This window comes from Vipera berus, assembly GCF_964194415.1.
Source record: "Vipera berus genome assembly, chromosome: 2".
NCBI lineage: Eukaryota > Metazoa > Chordata > Lepidosauria > Squamata > Viperidae > Vipera > Vipera berus.
Window position 1 is genome coordinate 204,963,943 of NC_138203.1, and position 27,073 is coordinate 204,991,015.

A 27,073-nucleotide genomic window follows, 5' to 3' on the forward strand; every position below is an offset into this window, starting at 1 on the left:
ACTGAACACAGATATAAGACAAGATGAGGGAATTGTGGAAGTAAAGATTTTAGTATCCTAGCAGGTTTTAAGATTAATAATCAGAATATAAAGATATCCAAAAAAACATGAATGTAGAGAATCAAACAGAATTGATGAAGAAAATGGGTTTTCAGATAGATAAACAATTAAAATATCTGGATATCACTATGATAAATTTGTCTTATGTTATTTCAAACTAACTAGGTTAAGACATGGAATTAAGATTGGAGAAATTACAATTGTTGCTGAGGAGAATTTCTGTAATAAAAATGAATATTTTGCCTAGAAAGATGTTTTTGTTTCATAAAATACCAATTTTGACAACTGAGGCACTATTTAAACATTTGCAAAACAATATATTTAAGTTTATATTGCACTGGGGAAAACCATAAGTTATATATAAGATGTTACAAGATACAAAGGAAAGAGGAGCATTTGGATTTACCTAATTTGAAATTGTATTTCACATCTTGCTGGGTTTTTTTTTGAATGACAGAATAAGTATTGCTGAGAAATAGAAGACTTTTAGAGTTAGAAGGTAGCATAGACATTTGCGGTACAATAAAATCAATGTTAATGTAGATTTTAAAAATCACTATGTTAGATGTGCCAGATTAAAAATATGGTGTAGATTCAAACCCAGTTTGTGCTTAAAAGCACCTTTGTGGCTTTCAGCACAACAAACATTTTATGGATGAGATATACAAATTATTAACATACTGTGTGATACTAAAATTCTGTCAAGAGTAATGCAAAAAAATAAAAATAAAAATAAAGAACAACTGATGGACGAGGAAAACAGTTGTCAACATTGTCCTGTTTACAGTTATGAAAAACATTAAACATATATAAAAGAATTTAGCAGTAGACTGCTAAAATGCATGAACGTTTATTGAAATTTGAAATGGAGGAATCATTGGTATGTATGTGATACCAGAAAAGTTATCTAGAATGTATAAAACACTTCAAATTTATGTTGGGAATGTGAACAACAGAAAGGGTCATTTTATCATGCTTGGTGGACATGGAGAAAAGCTCAAAGACTTTAGAAAGATTTGGCAATACAGGTACTCCGCGAGTTACGACTGTATTGGAACCTGCACATTCCACTTGTAACTCAAAAATTTGTAGAGTGAATCTCGTACCTCGAACAAGATCATTCCCTTGCTCATTAAAATGCACACAGCTTTTTAAAGTGCACATGAGGTATCTCAGGGTGGGGAAGGCCATAGGGAGCCTAGTGATGGAATAGCCCTCAAGGCCTCCCTGATCCACTAAGATACCTCATGCTTCCCCCTCCCTTCTTGCCGTGCTGGACTCACTTACCTTGAAAAGATCCATTTCCTCTCTGCTGCGGTTCCTACTTTTGAGGGACAGGAGAATCGATGAAAGCCCCTGGGTGCCGTAATAGCACATGAGTTCAAGCACTGATCCTCTTTCACAGAAGAATGGGTGCCTGAATTCTTGCAGTGTTTGCGGTGCCTGCCTCCTGCTTCCCCCCAACTTTGGATCCACATGGCCGCTGCCATCGGAACAGAGATTGGGGAGGGGCTTCTCCATTCCAGGTGCAAACAGCTTGGAAGGTCCCTCTGAGGCCTGGATCCAATCTCCAGAAGTATGCAGAAGCCTTCTGGCCTCCGCTCCAGGCCACTTCGAGGAGGCCTCCAAGGCTCCAGGGACAATGGGGTCACTTTCTCCCCCAGCATGGCAAGCTTCAGCAGGCTGGAGGTGGGCGTGAGGAGCCTGGTCTTCTCCCTCAGTTGAAGGCTTCAGGCCTGCCCTCAGGCAGAAAGGAGTTGGGGGCAGGAGGAGGAGACAGGCACCTTTTGCATAGAGAATGAAAGTTTCTGAGGTCCGTGATTTGGCACAACTTCAAACACTCATGCGAGATCACGGACTCCAGAAACTTCCATTCTCAGTGCGAAAAACATTTTGAAGCTGACTCTCCTTTCCCTCAAAGGGAAAGAAACTGTGACAGAGAGGATTTTTGCAAGGTAAGTGAGTCCGGTGCGGTAGGAAGGGAAGGGGAAGCAGTTGTGAGGATTGGGGGGAAATAGGGTGAATGTTGCAGTAAGGGCAAACACCTGCCGTGGTGCTGCAATAGTCATAATTTTGGGACTTGCTCGTAAATACTAGAGGGTGCTGATCATGTAACTTCGAATGAGCGTTAAGTGAAAGCTCATAACTCGGGGATTACCTGTGCCTACAATAGGCGAATAGTTGATGAAGTTGATGGAACTTTCTGAGATAGTTAAACTGACCTGTTTGATTAGAGAAAAACAACATTTACATTTATTGCTGACCAAAAACCCTTAAAGAGTTTTTGTGTAAAACTGAAAAAAAAGATCTTATCTATGTTTATACTTAAACTTGCTGTAAAGAAGATTGGAAGTTATGTCTTTATATTTTTTTTCACATTTTTCTTTTTCCTTTTTTAAATTTTAGTTTCCTCTTTCATGCCTTTTGCTTTTTTCCTTCTTATTCTGTTTTAGCTTGTATAAGGTTTTACTCTTGTTTTTAAAACTTTAAAACTTTTAAATAAAATTATATTAAAAAAGAAAAGTGCATGACTCTCCTTTTTAACTTTATATGTTATTTTAATATATTTTTCTTGTATTGATGTATTACTCTATATTACTTTATAGTATTTTTATAATTTCATTTGAGTATTTATAGTTGAAAATGTTACAGTACAGAAACTTATTAGCAGCATTTTTAAAAATAAAGAAAGTATTTTTCTTGATTGACAGGGAGTGATCACATTAAGACATTTTCATGGCCTTTCTAATATTAGGAAAATATATATTTTTTAACGTTGTTCGGGAAAAAAAAGAAGAAGAAGCGGTAGCAGCACTTTTTCTTTCATCAGCAGAGGATTCTATGAATCGGGAACATATCACTATTTCCCTTCTACTAAACACAAAGATAGAAAGAAATGGTTCAGCCAGTGAGTGACTAAGAAACTGGGGAGGTGAGGTTTGGGCAGGTATTGTAGATCCTGTATGGATGGGCAAGGAAAGCTTCGGCAAAGTTTGGATGGTCAAAAAGTTATACAACCAACTATGCAAAAGGTGGGGAAAATATGTGGAGAGGGCCAGGTGGCCCCCAGAAAGAGGAAGTGAAGAACTATTAAGCGTAGAGCAGTAACAAAAATTTGGGGCCAAAGAAGGACAGATGAAGCAAGATAGAGAGAATGAATGGAAATGCAATGGATCCTGTGTGGACAGAGCAACAGTAGGAGGGCAGTAGTCAGGTTGAGTAATTTAGGGGACCCAAAACTGTTGCAAACCACACTCAACTTCCCATTGGGCTGTATACGGACTGAGACTGCACATCTTGCTTTCCTGTCTTAGACAATACTTTGATTTAGGTTTTCATCATCTTCTTCTCCAGCCTAAGCCCTGATGCTAAAACAATTAAGCTCTTCTACACATTGGCTCGTCTGACATCATCCTCAGATCTTTTCACTAGCTGTCCCTCCCACTTATAAAGAAAGCATCATTTTATTTAAGCTTTCACATTTTCTTTCATTCTTTGCATTTTAATGAATTTCTGTCTAGACAGAAAGAGGTGCAAAATGTTTTTGTTGCATATTTTTAATGGTGTTTTCTTATAAGAAAAGTTGCAATGATTTAAAAATAAACAAAAGGGACCACCTTCCTTCCATTAAAACTTTCTGAGGCCTTGGAGCAATGCTCTGATATTTAGCATCACAGCTTTACCCTTTCTTTCTTTATCTCTGCCCAAGCATATTTGTCTCTTTATTATAGCAACACACGTCGTCTCCCTTTCTGCTCCCTATGTCTGCATTTCCCATCTTTACATTAGCCATTAGTTGTGTCTTCTTAAGCCCAAGAAACTAAGCTCCAGGGAAGTCTTCGTTGAATTAAGATAGATGAAAATGATGGAAAAAATTTGCTCTATGAAGGATGCTTGTAATTTTTGCTGAATTATTTGACAACCATAATCTGATCCAGACAACGGTTACACTGGAAAAGGCATACGAGATAGAATAATAAAGATTCCATTCTAAAAATAATGCAGAAAATGGGAATGTGTCAGAATCCATTTATATCACATTTCATAAATGTATAGGTAGAACATTGTGCTTATTCTGGGGATTCTGCCATCTCTCCGAGGGGGGGAGAGGATGGTTACTTAAGGCGATCTTCAAACAACAGGGAAACGTTTGAACTGGAGGAGGGAGGGGGAGTGACAGATCTGGATCGCATCTTCATTTACAACTGAAAAAGGAAGAAGCAATAACAATAAAAACAAGGAGAGTTCCCTTTCCCACGGAAGGGCCTGACACATAAGTAAATGATGGGAGCCTGACCAAATGGATGAGGGGAGGGGGCTGAAATGGGAAGGCTTTATATGGGATTGAAGTGCAACTTTGTTAGATTCCGTCTTGTATTTCCACAATCGATTCCATCCTAGTAAACATTTTCCTTTTGGACTAAACTTGCATCCAAGAGTTCTTATTTCCTAAGATGTGGATTGAGGTGGGTCCTGACAGAACGATTCAAAATGAAGAAAATATAAAAAGATATGGACCTGTCATTGATCAATACAAGAAGAATAATTTCCACTTTCCCACTTCTCCTTCCAGTGTTCCATTTCTCTTCAGTTTGCTTATTCAGGTCTACAGTTATTGTTTTCTGTATGAAATGCGAGTTGCTTCCACACATCATGCAATTTAATGCAATATGCTTTTAATTTGGGCTTAGCATATTTTAAGAAACAAGTCATCGTAATTGATATATCATGCTTCATATGGCCGTGCAATGCGTGCATCTTAACAACTGTGCTTTATTCAACAAACCATGATGAAGTAAACTATGGCTTAATACAATGCAGATTAAGTTTTGTGAAAGGGATGAGAACAATAATTAGAAGTCTGTTTCATGGTTTGTATCAGATCCTAGGAGCCCAGATATTAGATGGGCAACAGAGCAGATTTTACTTACGTCTCAGAATTAAACTACATGTTACATTCAATATCTAGAGTGTGGCTTCCTTTTCTTAAAAGTCAGCATGGAGTGTGTGTTTGTGTGTGTGTGTGTGTGTGTGTGTGTAATATGACCTGGGGCCATGTCCCAAATGGATCAACACTTTTCTTGTTTCTTCCTAGATTGCTTCTCCTTCCTAATTAGCCACTCAGTGAGTCACTATCCAATGACACCAATCTACAATTAAAAGAAGTTATTCTTGCTACCACTAACTGCTGTCCAGGAATGAAAGTTTTGAGATGTAAAGTCACAGCTGAGAAAGAAAGAAGTAGCACAGCCCTTATTGTACATGACTATTTACAGGCTTATCTCATTAAAAACAAGAAGGAAAAATCAGCAGATGAATTAAAAAGAAAGCCACACTTATATACAAAGTACAGGTAGTCCTTGGCTTACAAAAGTTTGTTTAATGACCGTTTGAAGTTACAACGGCACTGAAAAATGTGACATGACCATTTTTCACACTTACGACCGTTGCAGCTTCCTCATGGTCACGTGATCAAAATTCAGGCACTTGGCAACTGGTTCATGTTTATGACATAATCCCCTTTTGCAACCTTCTGACAAGCAAAGCCAATGGGGAAGCCAGATTCACTTCACAACTGTGTTTAACAATTACAGTGATTCACTTAACCAACATCGCAAGAAAAATCATAAAATGGGGCAAAACAAATTTCTCACATAGATACATAAATTTTGGACTCCATTTTTGTCATAAGTTGAGGACTACCTGTAGAAGAAATTTTTCCCACCTTTTACTTTGTGAATATAATTTAATTTCCCAACATTACTTCACAAGAAGTACAAGCAAATTACCTGGTTCTCCCCGTCGTCCAGGCTTTCCTCTTCTTCCTGGTGGACCTTTGAAGGAAAAAAAAGTGATTTATTTAACTCATTTCTTACTAATACATCTTTATGTAAAGAATATTCCATTTAAAACCTGGTTAGACAAAGAGATTCCATGATGGCATAGAATGGCATCATGTGTTCTGTTATTTTTAAATAGCAAGCCTATATCTAATTTATTCATTTCTTTGTTAAATTTATTTGCCTCATATCTCACCACGGAGCTACTTTAATACGGATATAGATTTATTTATTTATTTAGATTTACAGGGCTGCCCTCTCACTCTCAGTGACTCTGGGCAGCTTACAAACAATAAAAACCCAATGTAAAAGAACAAAAAGCAACAAACCTCACCTCCCTGGCAACAACACACAATCAACAAGCCACCTGATGGGCTCCATCCCACTCTGGGTTCCCCAGGCCCATTGGCAGAAGCAGGTTTTCAGGGCCTTATGGAAAAGTGTCAACGTGGGGGCTAGTCTAATTTCTGTGGAGAGGGAGCCACATATTTCAGTGTATAGGGCTGCCCATTCATGACACTGGGGCTCAAAATGTTCAAAAATTACACACACACACCCAACATCCAGAATCAATGCACATAAAGAGCAACCAGGGTAAAAATAAACCCATCCATCAATGTTCAGGCTCAGCCCCACCTCCTGGCCCCCAGGAGTGCTGACTCACTTAAATTCACTTCCTCTAGATATCTTCTTTCTGAATATTCTGTATATCTAATTTATACCCAAACTAGGATTAGGAATGGCAGGAAGTTTGCTGGGCATCACTGCATCATATAAACTAGTTTTCTAAAGGCTTCTACCCAGGATCTTTACAGAAATAGCCATCATGTTGTTTCCTTTTGGGATAAGCAACATTACACAAAGTGCCAAAAAGAGGTATGACATACTAAGCTAGGGAAATGTAGGAGATGACCAGGCTGAGTTTGAGGGAGAGGTCAAATGCATCATCAGTTATGAGTTCCTTTACGCTCACAAGATATCTAAGTCCAGCCCACTTGAATTCCATTGATTCTTATATACCACCAATTTGCTTTGACCATTAGTAATTCATATTCTTTTTGAGAGCTTAAGCTTGCAAGAAATCTTTATACCGTTTGAACCGCCTGGTCTTCTGATTTCCCCAGCACTTGACATGAAACAGTAATATGGGATAAGAAAAACAAGAGGAAATAATTTCTACACTAACATTATTCTCTCTGCCTCCCAATAGTTTTCTATCTTTGCAAAGCACTTACAGTATATGCTGCTTCATCTATTGTCTTTTGTTCCTGAAACTTATCACTTCTCCAAGGAGTTCACTAATTCTATCTGTAATGTATTGGGCTTGCTTTGTTAAGGGAACACCATGTGGTAATAATGCTGGAAGGCTGTTTGAGCAGGGAAGCTGGCTAACGGCTCCCAGCTCCTCAGACAACCTGTCTCCAGTGCCGCTATTGGTTGCCTCTAGGGCGGCAATGGGTTGCTTCAAACCTATTGGCCGATGCCTAGAGGCCAGGGTATAAATTGCTGCATCTGCAGCCCTGTTCCTTAGTTCAGATCCTGCAAGCAATAAATCATGATCTTTGCTGAACTCACTCGCCTCGTCTTCGTTCCTGCGCAACGAACCCAGTACACAACACTATCCAGCCACAAATTCTTCAGTTTCTCCTTCTCTTGACCTCATATGTTTATTCTGCAGTTCAATATTCTTTTATGTCATCTACTGTATATGACCAAACCATGCCTAAATACCTCCTTCATTATTGGTCACTCAGTTTTGTATTAAATTCATATTCAGCAACCATTGAACCTATCTCCTGTATTTGGACAAATACTAATTACTTGCAATAAACCTACATGTTACCAGTGTGTACACATCTTGAAATGGCTGCATCCACTTTACCATTGTTAGTAAATACAAGGTGAAGGTGAATAGAATATTCTACTGCTCTTGTTCACCATCATTTTAATATGCAGTTATTTTCTCTGTCAAACATCTTAACATGATATACTTTTTCAGATCCAGGCTCTCATTATTTCCTAAGAACTACCTAACATTTGCTGCAGCAGCAGCAGCAGTAGTAATAATAGTAGTAAACTTTATTATGACCATTGACCAATTTAGAAACAAAAATCAAACCACATCTGAGACATCAAATAAAAACTACAGCAAAACTTAATTATAACACTCATGTGGTCAAACTATGGCATATTTTATAAACAGTAAAACAAAACTTAGCCACATGCAGAGAAATAAAATCACACAAATCAGATGGTTTACAACTGTAAATAAAATGGGTCTGGCTAACCTGAAAATTTGAGCAGAGGAGTAATTAGTTATTTTAAAAAGCACAAGATATATCAAAATCTAACTCTTTTACCATGCAGAAATACACATACAGCCATAGGCACACACAGAGTGAAACTTGACTAGAAAAAAGATTAGACTTACAACTTCTAAGTAGAATGCATTTACAAATTGCAACAGAGTATAAACACTTTTTTAAAAACATGACAGTAAAATATTAAATCATATCAATTTGAACTCATGAACTTTGCCAATAATGTATATTCATGTAGTCAATAGATAAGGTTGGTGGCCCTGCATTTTTTAACAAAAATAACTGCCAGTAAAGGCCAGTGGCAAAAAGTCAGATAACAAGTGTGCTTCTTTAAAAAAAAATCACAATTTAAGTAGTAGTTTATGTCTTCTCATCTACATTGTTGTTAAACTGCTTTAATAGCGGAGGAAATAATATGAAAGTTCTGGATTATGAAACATTCCCAGTCTATGAAATATTTGAATTGTGAGCAATGTTTCCATTCTACCTGTGTGTGTTTATTACCCAAGGCATGGAGATTCCATCTGAAGTACAAACAACACTTGTTAATAATCTGCATGCAATTCTGTCCAGAAGGGCAAAGCAGGACTTCTTTCTCTGGGAGCAAAAGGGAGAACATTTTTCCTAATCTCACAAGCCTCCATGATAGAAGCATCCTGTTTAGGGGATTACTAGGAATCTATCAAAGACCCTTCATGGCATACAAGTCAGGGCACTTGTTGTCTTTCTTTCCTAACCCTTAGCCAGGCTGCAAGTGGTCGGATATAAAATGTTATGTCTGCACCGTAGAGTAAGGTAAAGGTTCCCCCGCACATGCGTGCTAGTCGTTTCCGACTCTAGGGGCTGGTGCTCATTTCTGTTTCAAAGCTGAAGAGCCAGCGCTTGTCCGAGGACGTCTCCGCGGTCATGTGGCCGGCATGACTAGACGCCAAAGGCGCACGGAACTCTGTTACCTTCCCACCGTAGTGGTCCCTAATTTTCTACTTGCATTTTTACGTGCTTTCGAACTGCTAGGTTGGCAGAAGCTGGGACGAGTAACAGGCGCTCACTCTGTTACACGGCACTCGGGATTTGACCTGCCAAACTACCGACCATCTGATCGACAAGCTCAGTGTCCTAACCCACTGAGCCACCGCCACCGTAGAGTAGGACTGTGCAAATCTTTCGACAGATATTTCAGAATTCAGGAGGGCACATACTGTAAACTGTTTCTTTGTCAACTGCTGAAGCAGCTGTGTATTTCCAGAGATGCATAGATGAAGATAAATGTGAGTAGTTTTAAAGAAACCATACAAAATACTGAGTCCTGAAACACTATTGCAGCAGAGTATTTTTTTTACTCTGTGGTTGAAATACCACATGTGTTTTTCTTAGGACCAGATAATAGCATTATCACAGTCCTGATAATAAAAAATGTATCAGAAGAGCAGTCTGTATGATTTGGATGTAAGTTTCTCCAACGTATAATTAATGTTATTTACAGTTGCATGCAATATAGACTCTTTATTCACCATGTTGAATCGCTACAAGATTTGTGTGAAGTCTTTGCATCTGACTAAATCTAAAATGCTGGAGGTTGCAAAATATGCAAGTGGTTCACACATCCCCTTATGGTTCAAACCAGCTCTATTTTCTCATATGTAGAGCATCAAGCATTGGAAAAGAACTATACATGTCTTTTTCTGAAACCAGTTGCAACACAATTGGCCGAAGTAGGGAAAAAAAGTCTTTGTAAGTGAATCCATATGAAAACCTTTTTTCAATACAGAGACTGACTCTATAGTTGCCAACTGGTTCAAGAAACCGCTAGCTGCTTCCCTCCCACCCCTTGTCCTCTTAAGATTAATTAGGGCCTAGATATAGTGGAGGATAGACTATTTGAGATCATAGCACAAGTTTCAATATATTTTTTTCTGAAGCTGCGTATATGTATAATTTGAGCTTGGTTGGAGATGTGAGATGAGTAAAAAAGCCACTGTTGTATTCAAAACTCAACCTGTTCTGAATCATAGGAACCATGTTCTGTGCTTAAATTGATTAGTAAAGGAATTCAGCCCTGTTCAACATTCCTTTGCTAAGTGTGTTTGCCAGTTGAAATCTGAGGTATTAGAGTTAAATTTGGTACATGTGTTATGGACATTATTCTATATCTCAAAAAGAAACTCAACTTGATTTTTGCATCCATGTGGAATAGGGATGTCATATACAAATAATACGCTATTTTACTTGAAGACTGAAACTTCACAGTAGAAGTTGACATGTTGGGCCCTGCTCTATTTTAGCATGAAAAAGCCCCACTTTAATGACTTCTGTAATCAAACACAATCTTTACCCATGGTTCTGTTCCCAAAAGAGGCTACACACTGGCCATGACCTTGCCCGATTCCTTTGTGATTTCCTCTTCTGGAAGCCTCTAAGTTTCAGTTTATACAGTCAGGAGAATTGTATAGAATTATATAGAGGAAATAGAGGCAAATTCCTTCCATCAACTGTGCAGAAGGTCTTAATCAAGATTATCTACAACATATCTGAGAAAGAGCCATTTATATTCCTGAAAATCAGACCCTTCCTAAAGGCCTGAGAAACAATACAAAGCTTCTGTTCCACATAATTTCTGATCAGAACTTTCTTCTCAGGCATGGGAACTCCCAGCATCCTTTTATGACTGAGAATCTCCATAGATAGGGTGAATATTTGGTAACTTTATGAAGAAATGTCTGCCAGCTTGACCTGTATCTATTATAATCCATTGCCATGCCATGCCATTTTTTTTAACCCTGTCCATTCACTTTGCCTATAGTCTTTATTTATTGTCTTCAGCTTCTGTTTCTTTCAATTTTTCTTTCAGGTTAAACATAACCATTTTTTCCAGTCATTTACACTCCGAAACTACCTGAATTTCTACTTATTAATCACGGATTCAAGGAAGGAGTTGATATTTATTTTGGTCCAGGATAGACCGATTAATTATTTGTACAGTTGTCAGTGCCCCAGCTCAATAGTAATTGGAAGACATCTACGTTTTTCCCCCTCACTGTTTCTCAATGTCTATCTTTCAGAGCTACACATGATCCTTGGAAATATCATCATTTTAGCTATTTTATTCTTTGTTGTCCTAAAAATATTCCTATCCTTTATGATCTTGTCCAAGTTTGTTTTCCTCCCAAAGAACAAAGAAACCATCCAAATTTAATTATTTATGATCTCAAGTCCCAAAGTAGGTATGATCATTAAACATGCCAGTTGAGATGTCCTTGGCCACTTAGCGTTTGACATTAATTTAACTTTCATAATGAACTCTTCTGAATCATCTTTGCTTTCAGCTATAAAAATAATGGATTCTGCCACTATTTTCTAATGAGGGATATCTCAAATTATCAGTATTTCAACCACCAGTTTTGATTCCAGCTGACATTTCTTGCAATCCAGACATTCTTACTAATATTTACTGTATAAATAGAAAGATATAGGGAGGCATTCTTGTCTTACTCCTTTTCTTGTGATGAATCACTCTGTATCTCCAAATTCAGTTGTTATTTGTTCAGTGGAAGTTTCTCAGAAGAATAATCAGCTGCTCTAACATGCCTTTTAGTGCATTCCACATTTTGGCATAAATTTACACAGTCAAAGGTCTTGCTGTAACTAACAGGGCAAAGCTAAAACCCTTTCTACATTATCTCATCAACTTAATTATCTAATCGTAGGTCCCTCTGCTTTTTCTGAAACCTGCTTACATATTTTTTTTTACTTTCAATAAAAAAAAAATAAAACAGACCCTGCGGATTTTACTCCACTAGCTGTTGCTGACTATAGTGGGCAGTGCTCATCTCCATTTGCCACTGCTGTCCCAAAGACATTTCCACAGTCATGTGGCCAGTATGACATCATGGAGCGCTGTTACTTTCCCACTGAAGTGGTACCTATTTATCTACTTGCATTTGCATGTTTTTGAATTGCTAGGTTGGCAGGAGCTGGGGCGAGAATGGGAGCTCACCCCATCATGTGGCGCTTTAGTCTCAATCCTGGGCTACTGGCTTTTCAGCTGACAAGCCCAGGGTCTTAACTGCTGAGCCACCACACTGCCCCTTTCAATGCATGATCCTAATCTTTCTAAGATCTCAAGTCAACTTGTTTGATAAATCCATGCAAGGATATATTAATTTGCATATCACTGGCATCTCCCTTTACATACCTCATTCTTTTTACATACCCCAATCTTTTTCAACTTATTTCAGAGCAATCGTCACTGACACAATAATACTTTAGCTGCTTCTTCGACAACTTAAAGATAGGGTGGTTTTTTTTATTTGAACTTACGATTGTCTCTTGAAACTGATCTTTTGCCTTTATAACAGTCAGTTTCTGAATATATTCTCTTTCTATAATCCTGTCTAAAATCACAATCTTGGCAGCACCTTTGGAGACTAACACATTTTATTAACAGGCATGAGCTCCCTGAAGCGTATTCTTTTAATAAAATATGTTAGTCTAAATAGATGCTGCCAGCTCCTCCTGATTTTTGGCTACCACAAACTAACTCTTTTGCCAATGTTTACAATTGCTGTTATTCTGTAATATGGCTTGCAAAGTATGTGTGTGTGTGTGTGTATATACACAATCTCTAATATATATATTCCTTCCAGTTTTAATTTTCTTTGCCTGCGGTTACTTTTGAGTAGCCCTACCTCAGCTTGTTCTGAAAGCTATTTGGATCTTTTCCTTTCTGAAATTTTCTCTGTGCTTCTGCTTTCAACATTTCTATTTTTTCTTTCATATAAGTTAAGCATATTGAATCTCTTCTTTGCATATCCACCAGATCAAAACTTACTATTCTTCTTAATTTTCCAAGTATGGCCTGTATTTATGACGTCAATAGTTTATAGTTCCACAATTTGAATCTTTTAACTTTCCTGGATTTCACTTTTCCATCCTCTTCTTCTGATGGTGATGATTATCATCCCCTGTTGTTCACCTAATAATGTCCAGATCTACAGTCTACTTTTATGTTGCTTGAAGCAGATGTTGGCAATGAACAAAAGAGCCCTTTTCCAAAATTCAATTGATTTTTTTTCTGTTAACCCAGTTACCTGTTTCAAATCCTTCTGCAATTTCATATTCTTCTACTGTATTTCTTCAACATTTGCATTGCAAGCACTTGTTCCAGAACTCCATCCCTTTTAGATATGTTGCATTTAGCACTTATTTCTTCCATTCTTGCATCTGTTACAGGTACTTACAGTTCCTAATTTGCCTCTTCTGATTTTCATTTTGGAATTCCTTCTCTTAGGTCTCAATGGAGATTCCCAATCATCCAAATCATGGTTGTCCCAAGGTGCTTTTTCCCAAGTCCTCTCTTAAGTAGGTTGGCTCCTGCATGCCTTCAGAGCTTCACTTGTCCTCACATTTCTTGCTACTGGAGAGCAATTAATTGATGGTGCTTATCCAGCCTTCACATAACATTTATACAATATGAAATATTCCAACTTTTCTTCTGTTATTATTCATAAGCTCCCTGTTGTTATAGAATGCAATTATTCTCAGCTGGAATGAGATTTTTAAGAGTAGGCTCTGAATTTAGACTGGTTTTTTTTGGGGGGGGGGAATTGATAAAAATGTAAAAACATTTTTTGTATATAATAGAATGGCTCAAAGGATTTTAAGAATAATAACATTTGTTATATGGTAACTGTAATGAGATAGAAATTTGGACTGGATTGGACTAAATGGACCTACTTCTTAATGTACATTAAAAGCAAATTAAATTTAGTTCTCCTTTTCTGGTTACACAAATCATAAGAAATCATTTCAAATTATATCAAATAATTTCAGCAAAGTCAGAGCAGAGGTTAGATTGTTTTGCTTTACAGTGTACCCAAAAAATAACAATGTAATGCCAGTACATATTTTTCTCCATTTAAGAAGATATTCTTCCTTGTGTTATCCCTGACTTTTAAGTATCTTTTTTTATCTGTCAGGCAAAGAAGTTTACCATGTAATTTCCACAACTAATGAATCATGACGGTATGAGTTTGTGCGCTATTTTTTGGAATTGCCTAATATTTGGTCAGTCTTGAGAGGCAGGTAAGAAACATTCGCAAGACAACATGGGAATTGCTGGTTACAGCCTTGTGTGTTTCAACCTTAGTGAAAAGATGTTACATACAAAGTAAATACCTTCTCTGTCTTGTTTCATAATGTGCAATGCAAAATAATAAGTTACAAGAAAGCAGATTTTGACTGAATCTTAGAAAAGGTTTCTTAGAAGTAAAAGTAGCTTGATACTCTGTTCTATAAGCCATATGAAGATCTCAATGTCGCAAGATAAATGCAGTGCTATCAATAATTGAATTCTTAGACAACAGGGAGGTAAAGAAATTCAGTAAGGTTCACCTGCATTATACAATGCACGGTGTCCCTCAACAAGGATTCTATATGTTTACTTTGCCTCATCTCTCCCCTTTTAAAGTCATTTCATATTTTTATCATTAATGAAATAAACATAGAAATGGAGGCGGAAGGGTTTTTTTTTTTTTCCTGAATTGGAATCTCATCCAGAACTCCATTATAAAAGTTATTCATCACTTAGCTTCAAAAACATCAACTCCAAATATTTATTTCCCATCCAATGACTAAAAAAAAGTTAAAATGTTGAAAACCATTTGCACAACTACAGTGAGACTGCACAAAATTAACCATGGTTAATTTTAATTTTGAATAAACTAATTTCTAAAATCAGCCTAGGAAACAGATCTTTCTCTTTGTTCTGGTGATACTATATTTAATTAAATTGGAAAGATTTATTAAAGAAAATGAGTCCTTGCAGAGGCATATTTTTCTTTCCCTCTTGTTGTGTCCAGCATGCCTGAAAAGAGTTTCCCACTGGAAGTCAGCCTACTGTGGCAGAAGTGGATCTTGAAAGAGCATGCAATTTGGATTTATCAGAGAAACTGTTCTTATATATTTAAAATATAGGAACTTATGATATAGGATTGAGAATATTTGGGCTTTTATTTCTTCATCCAACTAATGGTCCTTCATCTTGTCAACTGCCATTTTAAAGAAATATCATTTTTGATGAAATGTACCCTTTCCTGTGTATTCATATGTTTCCTTTTTATGGAGATATAACTGTTTTAAAAGATATATAAACACATTCCAAATGAACAAATGTATTTATTTCAATTTTTTCTGTTAATATTATGTATCTTAAGAGACCAACATTTCCTCTTCCTTTTCATATATACACTGGGTGCCAAAAACATTGCAAATTGCACCTCCAAAGCTCAGGCATTTCTGTAAACATATGAAATACATCATTACAAGAATTGTGAACAGCCACTTAGTAACCGAGAACAGAAGTGTTAGTGGGTGAACTTGACATGAAGAACATTTAGCTTTTCTAAGCATTTAAAATTTCTACTTCTACACTGGAAGTTATATCCTACTTAAGAAGATGCCTGCAATTCATTTGAATGTTTTTTGCAGTTGTTTGAATATATACAAATGAACGAATGAATGTGCTATTTTATATATGTTTTGAAGAGGCTACTTTGATATCTGAGAGAGAGAGTCAGTTTGGTCTAGTGATTAAGGCTAGGAACTAGGAGACTCTGAGTTCTAGTGTCACCCTTGAGCAGGGGTCTTCAAACTTGGCCCTTTTATGACTTGTGGACTTCAACTCCCAGAATTCCTCAGCCAGGCACACTGGCTGAGGAATTCTGGGAGTTGAAGTCCACAAGTCATAAAAGGGCCAAGTTTGAAGACCCCTGCCCTAGAGACTTTGGGCCAGTTGCTCTCTCTCAGCCCATGACATCAGGCTTGGACAATAAGCTAGTTGGTCAATTTTTAACTTCAATCAATCAAGAAATAAGTCAAGGCTCTTTTGATGCCCAATTTTATCACAGGGACACACACTACATTACTTCTGAGACATAATTGAACTATTTTGACTTGGAAAACTTGGTTGTGCACGATACATGAACCTGAGAACTCTGACAAAGCTGATATCACTTTGCCATTAAGTACCTCCAGAAGCATTCCATCAAAATTCCCAAAGAATTAAACAAGCAAGGTGTCTAAAATGAATGCTTTCTGGGCACTTGACAATCAAGAGAAGAAGTATATTTAGTAGCTACTTGACTCTAAAATCCTTTGCCAATGGATGAAACATATAAGTTACAAAGCTGTTCTCTTCTGAGCAGCAAGGCAAGAATTAGATTGGTTTTAATTGCTAAGAGAACATCTGGCTCCTCATTAGGGGTAAAATATGAAACACTTCAGTGAACAGATTCTGGAAGTAAAAGCCTTATCCAAACTGATGCCCTCCAGATGTGATGAAGTACAAGATGAGCCAATGTGGACTCAACTGTAATAAAGCACCAGGTATTATGTGTGCATTTGTCTGCTTTGGAGTAGACTGAATCAAGGAACCCCTAAAACTGATTCTTCCATACATGAAGTACTCAAAAGGGATGCCAACCAAATTGCCTTTGGCTAATATTAGGCACAGATGTAAAACAGAGGGGAGGAAAACATGCAGGAACTAAATCTACCTACAGTTTATTATAGGATATTTTGGACAGTCAGAAAAATTGTACTTTTTTGTCATCACGTCCTCTTATCTAATTGGCCCTTTCTTGGCAAATGGTAACCAGATATGCTTTCTTTGCAAAGAGAAGAAGCACAGTCGTTTTCCAATTCTTGTCTTGTTGGTATTATAATTTTCTCTGCCTTTCGATTTGGACAACTCGAGGATATCTTCACAACACAACACTCCTGCATATTATCTGTTTGCTTTTTGCAGTAAGAATGCAAATTAGAAAGAGAAAAATATTTCTGCTTTTGTGAGATTTATTCCATCTTGTCCTATTTAGGTCTTTCAAGTCTTGGTAGCAGTTTACATTACCATAAAGAGAAAAGGGGAATACTTACATTTTCCATTGCTCTCATGTAAAATCAAACAACTCCATCTTGCAGTTCTTGCATAAAAATACTCGATAAAGGGATCCTGCTTAACATCTATGTGCTTTAGAGTTATTTTACTAAGTGTGGCAATGAAGAGTCTCAGTAAAGGATCTGCAAAGTTCTAAACAGATTATCTAAAGTTTCCATAACATTGTATTATATTTTCAGTCACTTAACGCCATACTTCCTAACAATCTTGCAACTCTCTGCTCTAAACTTACTCATTAAAGTTATTTCTTTGAACACAGGAACCTGCCTTATACCATACTTATTCACCAAACTGAGTGCTTTTCTTTTTCAATCTCAATGCACGGGATATTTTCTGCCCACCAATGTAGTGGCAGAAAATAAATAGGGCCAGATCTTCCTTCCCCAGTGTAAGTAAAGAAAACAAAAAATGATCTCCAAGCATCTTCAAGGTGAACCAATATATTACAGTCCAAATATTTGTAGACTGGAATCCATTTAATTAAATGCAGTGTTATCTTCAGCTGACCCCTGTTCAGCATACAAACCCTGGGGTTTAAATAAGTGAAATCCAAACCCTCATCAATGCCTCAAATACAGTTTGCAAGAACACTTTCCCATCCTTAATGCTTTATATGATAAGTCACAGATGGTCCTTTTTGATATTACCTTCCTAGGAAGAATGAACGTAGCACCCCATTTTTCATTAGCTGCATTCTGGAATTCCACAGAGATGGGGATTCCCCCCCCCCAATATCATAAACAAGTCCTCTAGAGTGGTTCTCTGACAGTGGCCTTAGCCAAAAGGAAAGAGTAGCTGAAGCAGAATAGCACTCAGCAATAGCACTTAGATTTATATACTGCTTCACAGTGCTTTACAGCCCCTCTCTTAAGTGGTTTACAGAGTCAGCCTATTGCCCCCAACAATTTGGGTCCTCATTTTACCGACCTCAGAAGGATAGAAGGCGGAGTCAACCTTGAGCCAGTGAGTCTTGAACTGCCAAACTGGTGGCAGCCAGCAGTCAGCAGAATTAGCCTGCAATACTGCATTCTAACTGCGCCACCAAGGCTCATGTTGCATCATTGTGAGCAAAGAATGCTTTGGGCAGCCATAGTCATCTTTTCAACCATACATTGTTTTGGGCAGTGGTTTATGCTACTATATATTAAAAGGAGAACAAATGCATTAAGGCAATATATCTGTTTCTAGCACATGCTTCTGGATAATTGTTCAATAAGATTTCCAAGAACTGTGAAGGAAAAAAAAGCAGTATTTTTGGAGATGGGGAATGAGAAAAACTCTCTTCTAAAGACAAAACATACATATAGGTTGATAATCATTTTCCTTGTTTACAAAAAATTATCACTAGAAGTAACTTAACGATATGTATTGTGGTTTACAGATTATATGTTAATTTTTATTAGAGTAAAAACCCAGGGTCTGACATCAATTTTGACTAGTAACTACCAGTGTACATATTTTTGTCATTGTTTTTTAGAATTTAGAGCACTAATTTAATTATCTTGGTATTAGAAATTGAAGGCAAACCACAAATGCTCATTGACTATAATCTGGAACATAAAGCAGACAATATTTTTTTCCTTCTTCCTTCCTCCCTCTCATCTCCCTCCCCATCTGCTCCACAGCATTTCCCATTACCTCTAGAGAAGATCTGGGGGATGTATAGGACATAGTAAGCATGAAGTAAGATCTTCTTCGGCTGTACTGTAATATCCAGCCTACTGGCACAGATTCGCAAGATACAAATGATGAATTTATGAATTACACATTTCATAAATAATATATTAACAACCTTTTTGTTTTGTTTTGCTTTTACACTGAAAAGATTTCCTGAATGCTTTAGAGAAAAATTGGACATCAGTTCTTAAAAGTTCTTACCAAGTAAAAACGTTGTTCAGCATGGAGACATTTATGAGAGAAGGAGGCTCAAAAAAGAAACTGTCTCTCTGTTTTACAAAAGAAAGATCTTTACAACAAAAAAGAGATTACCCCAAGGATTCTATCTTTTTTACTCTGAAAAGTAAAAATTGGAAATCATGCCATTTAAGAAAGCATAACTTTTGATATTGAGTTTTTGAGATAAATTCAGAAATTATACTGATAAAGACATTATACTGCCTGGTTAAAAGTATAAGTTTTATTTCCGGTCCAGTACACAAATGGATCAAGATGATTCAGAAAACTATCAGGAATGATGGTAAATATATGTGTCCCAGGATATGGTTGGAGGATCCAATCTGGGTCAGTCATCGGGACCATGGGCTCCTGCATGAGTCCGAAAGCTCATAAGACTAAACCTCTGGCCCCAGTGACCAACCCAGATTGGATCAGAAGACTATTCTTTTCATTGAACAACTTTAAGGGCACTTCTAGAGGAGCAAGATGGTAATGTGTTTCATTTGACATGTTAGACCAGCCTTCCATCATCGTTAATCACTGGCCATATTGACTGGAGCAGTAGAGAATCCAGTCCAAACATCTGGAAAGAATTGCCAATACAATTATGCACTTTGGCATTTTTACTGTCTCAGCCTCTGAACAGAATGAGTATCTGGGGAATTTATTAACATACCATGCATGCAAGCAGATTAAATCTATTTAGTCCATTGCTAATTTATTATAGTTCATTCATATTCATATGGCAAATGATAAAAGGTCTCTAAAACTGACATAAGTAGACATAAAGTGGACAAAATTAGTCATTGTTCTTGATCGTTGGTCTCAAATGGCTGATGCTAATATCCAGAATTTATGATGCAAAGGACATTCAAAAGTGCACATTTCAAGTTTTACAGTACAAGCAGATTCATATTATTTTATCCTTTCAACTTATTTGGAAATTTATTCTTGGTTCATTTATTTAATATATTTATCTTCTGCTCAAGTATCTTAATTAACTTTGTATATATAGTGGTCTTCTGTTTACCTTTAAAGCAGTAAAATATAGGAACAATATAAAATACTAAACAACCTGTGAACTTTGGGGTCATTCTTCTTTCATCACCCTCATCACCTAATCACCCTCAGGGCAGCCCTGGTGAAGCCGCCTCCTCCTGCTCCTCCTCCTCCTGGCTGACCTGTGGAACTGCCTGCCACTGTTCTAGGGAGGGAGAACAAAAGGAGTCATGGACTGCAAGGAAAATTGTACCCCACTCCCCATTCCAGCATGCCTTCAAGGACGTCCTCTCTCCAAGGAGAAAGAGGGCTCATATGTTACCAACACTGAGCCAACCCTACTTTTGCCAGCGGGCATTTGAGTCATTCTCTCATTTTTCCCTCATTATCCATAGCCATTAAGAGATTTCAGATTTTGGCCTTTGGCCTTCACTGGTGTTTTGGAAAATAAGTTGGCCCCCTCCTCTTTGGGGCAACCTTTCAAATACTGGAATACTGCTATCATGTCCCCCCTAGTCCTTTTTTTCTCTAGACTAGCCAAACCCAAATTCTGCAGCCATTCTTCATATGTTTTAGTCTCCAGGTCTTGGATCATCTTAGTTACTCTTTTTTTACACTTTTCCCAAGGTCTCAACATCTTTTTTCTAATGTGGTGACCAAAACTGGGTGCAGTATTCCAGGTGTGGTCTTACTAAGGCTTTATAAAGCAGTACTAACACTTTGCGTGATCTTCATTCTATGCCTCTGTTTAAAGAACCCAGAATTGTATTAGCTTTTTTGGCTGCTGCTGCACACTGCTGGCTCATAGTCAAGTCATCGCCCATTAGTACTCCAAGGTCCCTCTCGCAGTTACTGCTTTTGAGCCAGGTCTCGCCTAATCTGTACTTATACCTTTGATTTTTCCTGCCCAAGTGTAAAACCTTGCTTTTCTCCATATTAAATTTCATGTTGAAATGTGATTAAATGTCTGATGAGTGTGGCAAATCACTGTGAATCAATAATAAAAATCATCTCTAAATCAGGTCAAGCTACAGCAGGTTCAACGCAAATAGCAACTGTTAGCATCTTCTATTTTTGTTACTTGGAACACCATGTTTACACTATGTCCAACCCATTTCCTCAAAGTTTCAACAGTTTTAAAGAATCTAGCCTCTAGTCAGAGTGCAAATTTAGAGCCTGTTCTTTAGACAAGAACTGGCCCTCTCCAACATGGACTACGTTCTCTAAGTTTTTTATTAGCCAAAGAAGGGAGATTCTGTGTCCAATCAACTGACTGAGGGAGATTGTGATGGACCACTCCCTGCTTGTGTAAGTAAGGCCTATGGAATAGTCTTCACAAACACTACAGGTAGTCCTTGACTTGCAACCAATCATTTAGTGACTGTTCAAAGTTACAACAGCACTGAAAAAAGTGACTTATGATCATTTTTCACACTTAACGACTCTTGCAGTATCCCCATGGTCTTGTGATCAAAACTCGGATGCTTGTCAATTGGCATGCATTTATGATAGTTGTAGTGTCCTGAGATCATGTGATCACCTTTTGTGACCTTCTGACAAGCAAAGCCAATGAGAAAGGCAGATTCACTTAACAACTGCGTTATTAACTTAATAACCACAGTGCTTCACTCAATAACTGTGGCAAGAAAGGTTGCTAAAAAGGGGCAAAATTCACTTAACAATTGTCTTGCTTAACACTGGAAATCTGGGGTTCAGTTGTGGTCTTAAGTCGAGGACACCTTGTGCAAGAGATGAGATTACATTCTTTCTCCAAAAGAAAATGGATGGATATCCATATTTTTGTTCCATGTGAAAAGCTGTTCCTTTTCAAATAGGCTGTCACATTATCAAATTTCTTGAAAAATTTATCATGACCTAAGTAAGAAGAAAAAATTATTATTATGGTTAGAAACCACTGTAAGGTCTATGGTTACGGAAACAATAATAATGATGTTTAAAGTCTCCGAATGTTTTCCTTTTTGTGCAATGCAATCTGATGCATGTTTATGCAGAAGTAAATGCCACTAGGTTCAATGGCAAGTACTCCCAGTTGTGCAGCTTGAAAAGCAAGTGAAAAGCACATATAAATCCATTTTCAGGTCATTCAGCAGCACAAATGCCCATTGCCTGTGTTTGCATTTACTATATAAAGCTCATGCTCAAATTGTTTACGCATACAGCATAAGAAAAAAAAAAGACAAGAGAATCTAACCTAGGCTTATTGGATTGTATCGGAATAAAAAAACAACAACTATGCACGGCAAAGCCACAAGTTGCCCTTCTTATCAGATATCCATCCTTCAGTGAATCATGAGCAAGGTAATACATTTTTCTTTCTCTTTAGGCAGGTAGTATTGCATCATAATTGAGTCCCAAATTTCTGTTGCTACGCGAGACAGTTGTTAAGTGAGTTTTGCCCCATTTTCTTGCCACAGTTGTTAAGTGAATCACTGCAGTTGTTAAGTTAGTAATACAGGTTGTTAAGTGAATCTGGCTTCACCGTTGACTTTGTTTGTCAGAAGTTCAGAAAAGGTGGTCACGTGACCCTGGGACACTGCAGCTGTCATAAATACACGCCAATTGCCAGGCGTCCGAATTTTGATCACATGACCATCGGGATGCTGCAATGGTTGTGTGACAAACAGCCATAAATCACCTTTTTCCAGTGCCTTTGTAAGTTTGAACAGTAAGTTGAGGACTGCCTGTATATGATATGAAAGGAACTATGTCAGGTTCTTGTTTGATTCTCCCCTTGTTATTTAGAGAAGCGCAGATAGGAGGCAAGTGAACACAAAAGTCTTTGGCTGTCAGAATTAAGCATCTGCTACCCAAAAATGAGAAGGAAGGACTCACTGGAGAAGAGCCTAATGCTGGGAAAGATTGAGGGCAATAGAAGAAGGGGACGACAGAGAATGAGGTGGCTGGATGGAGTCACTGAAGCAGTAGGCGTGAGCTTAAATGGACTCCAGAAGATGGTAGAGGACAGAAAGGCCTGGAGGAACATTGTCCATAGGGTCGCGATGGGTCGGACACGACTTCGCAGCTAACAACAACAACCCAAAAATAAAAGAAAAAAATTTTTGACTTCAGAAAATAATGTCCCATATGCTTTACCCTAACAAATTGGGACCAGGTAAACTGGCACACCCTCTCTGCCATAACAGTCATTTGTCTCAAATTAGAGATTAGGGCCGTGTGTTAGATTGTTCAGTCCAACCTAAGCTATAAGCAGCTGTTTGGCTTTCATTTCACAGAGGAGCTTATACAGTAAAAGGAAATCTGGCCCAGATTCAAAAGTTGCATTTGTGCCTTAGTGGCATGCTCATTTTATTCTTGATAATGGAAAGACATTTACAGTGAAAAGGTCTGAATTACAAACACTAAGAGAACATTGTCATCACAGGCATACCTAAAAGTTTCCATTCTGATCTTTGGAGTTCAAATATGGCTTTGAATTTTCAATGTATTTAAACAGCCTTGTGACTGTCACATATTAATTTAACAATTTAAATTTAGAGTAATGTAATGTACACAGAAGAAACACATTCAAACATGAATTTGAATTAAGAATAAGTAAGAAAACTTTGTGAGACAGTTTGATATAGTGATTAAGGCATTGAGTTAGAAACCAGGAGACCGTGAGTTCTAGCTCCACTTTGGGCAAAAAGCCAATTGGGTAACCTTGCGCCAGTCACTTTTATTCAAGCTCTGGGAAAGAAGCAATGGTAAACTGCTTCTGAAAAACTTTACCCAGAAAACTGCAGGGATTTGCCCAGGCAGACTATGAGAATTGGACACAATTGAACAGAAGAAAAAAATCCAAGGAAACTTTATCTCAGCATTTCTTCCAGTCTGATCGAATAAGGAATCAGAACTTGTAGCCTGCCTTCAAGTCATGTTTAGCACCCTGCAAATTTACTGTGTAGATCCTGAGGATGTTGTCTGGTAACACCAGACTGCCAATTTCCTGAAGACACACAAGCTGGGTCATGGAGAGCACTTCAAGAAGAGTAAGACATGGCAGCTCACCTTGGCCCAACCCTACAAGCCTGCTGGTAATAACAGGCCCTGGTTGGTTATTTACATAGACCATTATGCCTATCACTCCAAGCAGCCTGGCCCTCTGGAAATACCATCCATTCTTGGACTTCAAGGGAGAAACCAATCTTGGTCTGATTGGTTCCACCAAAAAGAAGAGAGGAGAGGAGAATGGGAATGAGAATAAGATCAAAAGGAAAAAAGAAGAAGAGGAAGAAGAGGAAGAAGAGGAAGAAGAGGAAGAAGAAGAAGAAGAAGAAGAAGAAGAAGAAGAAGAAGAAGAAGAAGAAGAAGAAGAAGAAGAAGAAGAAGAGGAGGAGGAGGAGGAGGAGGAGGAGGAGGAGGAGGAGGAGGAGGAGGAGGCATACCATAATACTCCTTTTTTTGGTCCACAAGACACATTTGTATCAATATATGAAAAGATTTCAGTGTTGTGGCCTTTGGGCAAGTGAGTTTGTCCTCATGACGCTCTTGTGACAATTTAAGTCTGAGACCCTGACTTTAAGTGGGTTGCTGAAATAAACAAAATAATTGACCCAATGCAACCTAGAATATTAAGTAATGGTAATGTTTGAAACAAGGCTTTAGGACTTTAATACACAACTACTGTATGTATTTAAATCATTATCATTGATTAATCAATCTAGTTGATTTTATACTAACAGAGGCCTCTTGGAGGCTGAAAACATTATAGATTGCTGCTGTTGCTACTGCAGATCTAGCCATAAGGCTATAAGGAGTGCACAATATTACATCCCAGCTATTAAATTTCATGTGCTTTCTATAAATGATGTTAGGGACAGATTTTCTAACTTTTATGTATATAATCAACATGATAACCATATGTGGTCTTAAGTGTTCTGGGTGAGACTTCTTATTCCCTAGAAATATGAAAAGACTTAATAGTCATACCTGAAGACATGTCAAGAAAGTAATATGCAATTATACATACATACATACATACATACATACATACATACATTAAAGCATATCGAAACACTAATATCTCTCTCTCTCTCTCTCTCTCTCTCTCTCTCTGTGTGTGTGTGTGTGTGTGTGTGTAAATTTTTTGGCTTGCTAACAAAGAATAAAGGGAGACTTTATTCAAAAAATTTACACAAACATGAGCTGCCACTGCTGTGGCTACTGCCTGTAGATGGCCTTGGGCTAGGCTGAAACAGGAAATAAGATTTGCACATAAATAAATTTTTATGTCAGTAAACACAAATTATAAAGAGAAAATTAACCCCAACATTCTGTGTTAACTTTGTCCATCTGGGATCTCAGCTCTACTGGCCAACTAGACCTTGGTGTCTGTTCCCTACATCTGGCTCAGAAAGTAGCACCTTTACCAATACAAAGGGGCTGTGTTTAACTTTGGACAGATTAAATAGCAGAATGTCCTTATAATGAACTTAAGAAGCAACCAGGATGAGATAAGTGTTTTCCAAAATACTATAAAAACAGTGTAACAAAATTAAAACTAACCATAAAAGCTGTGCCAGAAATTGAAAGAAGACAGAAATGGCAGAATAACCTTGCAGTGACATGGCATTGTGCATGTTTAATAAAGAGAAGAAAGAAAAAAAATACTGGAAGGAGTCTAGGTGTGTGTGTGTGTGTGAGTATGTGTGTGTGTGTGTGTGTGTGTGTGTGTGTGTGTGTGTGTGTGTGTGTGTGAGAGAGAGAGAGAGAGAGAGAGAGAGAGAGAGAGAGAGAGAGAGAGAGAGAGAGAGAGAGAGAGAGAGAGAAATAGAAATGCTTTTATTTCTTTGAGGGAAGATAAGGCAGTGTCACGAAACTTCAGATCATACTGATATAATGTCAATCTCTTTAAAGTCTCTGAACTTTAAATAAAACCATTTTTTTGGCAACACAGTGATTTGCATTCCCTTTAAACCCAATATAAACTTTACAAAAGGCTTACAGGTTGGGTTACCTTGTCTTTGGCATCATTTAGCCTATAGCACAAAAGAAAACACTTCAGCTTAACACAAAACCTAACACAAATGGCATTTTCTTCTTAAAAAAAAATGCAATTGCCGTTCCGGCATCTACATATATGAATTGATGAAATACACCACTGTATCCTATGCATTATATATTTCCTGTTACATATGCTTTGTAAATCTAGGGATCCTATATTCATTAAACCAACAGAGGAGAAGAACATCTACCTTTAGCTTTGATTTGGAACTCACTTTCAATTTTAAAATATGTCTGCAACAATGTAAACATCACTAGGTTCTTTTTTATGTATCAGCTGCTTATATAGCCAAATGAAATGTTTCAGTAAGAACAGTAAGACAAATAAAGCATGGTAAAATAACCCTTGCAGATAAAGCAAAGACAGCTTGTAAAGAGTACAGGCCAAATTGCATGATAATTATATTGTAACTGGAAATGCTATTTTAAGGGCCATCTATCATTCCATTAAAGGCACATAGCAACCAAAGATTAGGCTTTATTAGTGCTGGCACCCTGATTATGGAATGCTTTTTTTAAAAAGAGGTTTGCCTGGCACCTTCACTATAAGTTAAATGCTTTTTAATGCAAGTTAGGCTTTCTCCACCCTCCCACCAAGAATGCATTCTCTTTTTATTTAAAGATAAAAAGGAGTGAGCCTGAGAATTGAAAACAAAAACGTCAAAAGCACACAGTCTGTTCAACTTGGGTTATGGATCATGAAGCCAAAGACAGATTCAAGATTTAATCTTTAACATATGGCTTATATTTGCTTATTTATACAATGATTTATAGACCGTCCACTTCACAAGGATTTAAGGCAGCTTACAAGGAGAAGAATAATAAAAAAAGACAAAATCTAGTCTAAATTAAGTAACGTGGCAGTCAAATATTATTAGCAACCAAACATTGGGTAAAATAAACCTCCTTGAACCCCAAATTGTAAGTGCATTCCTTATCTCAGGTGATAAAATGTTGCAAAGTGCAGGGATAGCACTGAG

At 37.5% G+C, this 27,073-nt stretch overlaps 1 protein-coding gene across 1 annotated transcript in view; it reads right to left on the minus strand.

Moving 5' to 3' along the window:
* The window catches only part of COL23A1 (collagen type XXIII alpha 1 chain), a gene marked incomplete at its 5' end in the record, with an annotated part of 327,729 nt that overhangs the window by 135,310 nt on the left and 165,346 nt on the right, over nucleotides 1-27,073 (minus strand). Inside the window, one exon of the mRNA XM_081319969.1 lies at nucleotides 5,850-5,894. Coding sequence (XP_081176095.1) covers nucleotides 5,850-5,894 — 45 coding nt within the window. The remainder of the gene's footprint in view (nucleotides 1-5,849; nucleotides 5,895-27,073) is intronic.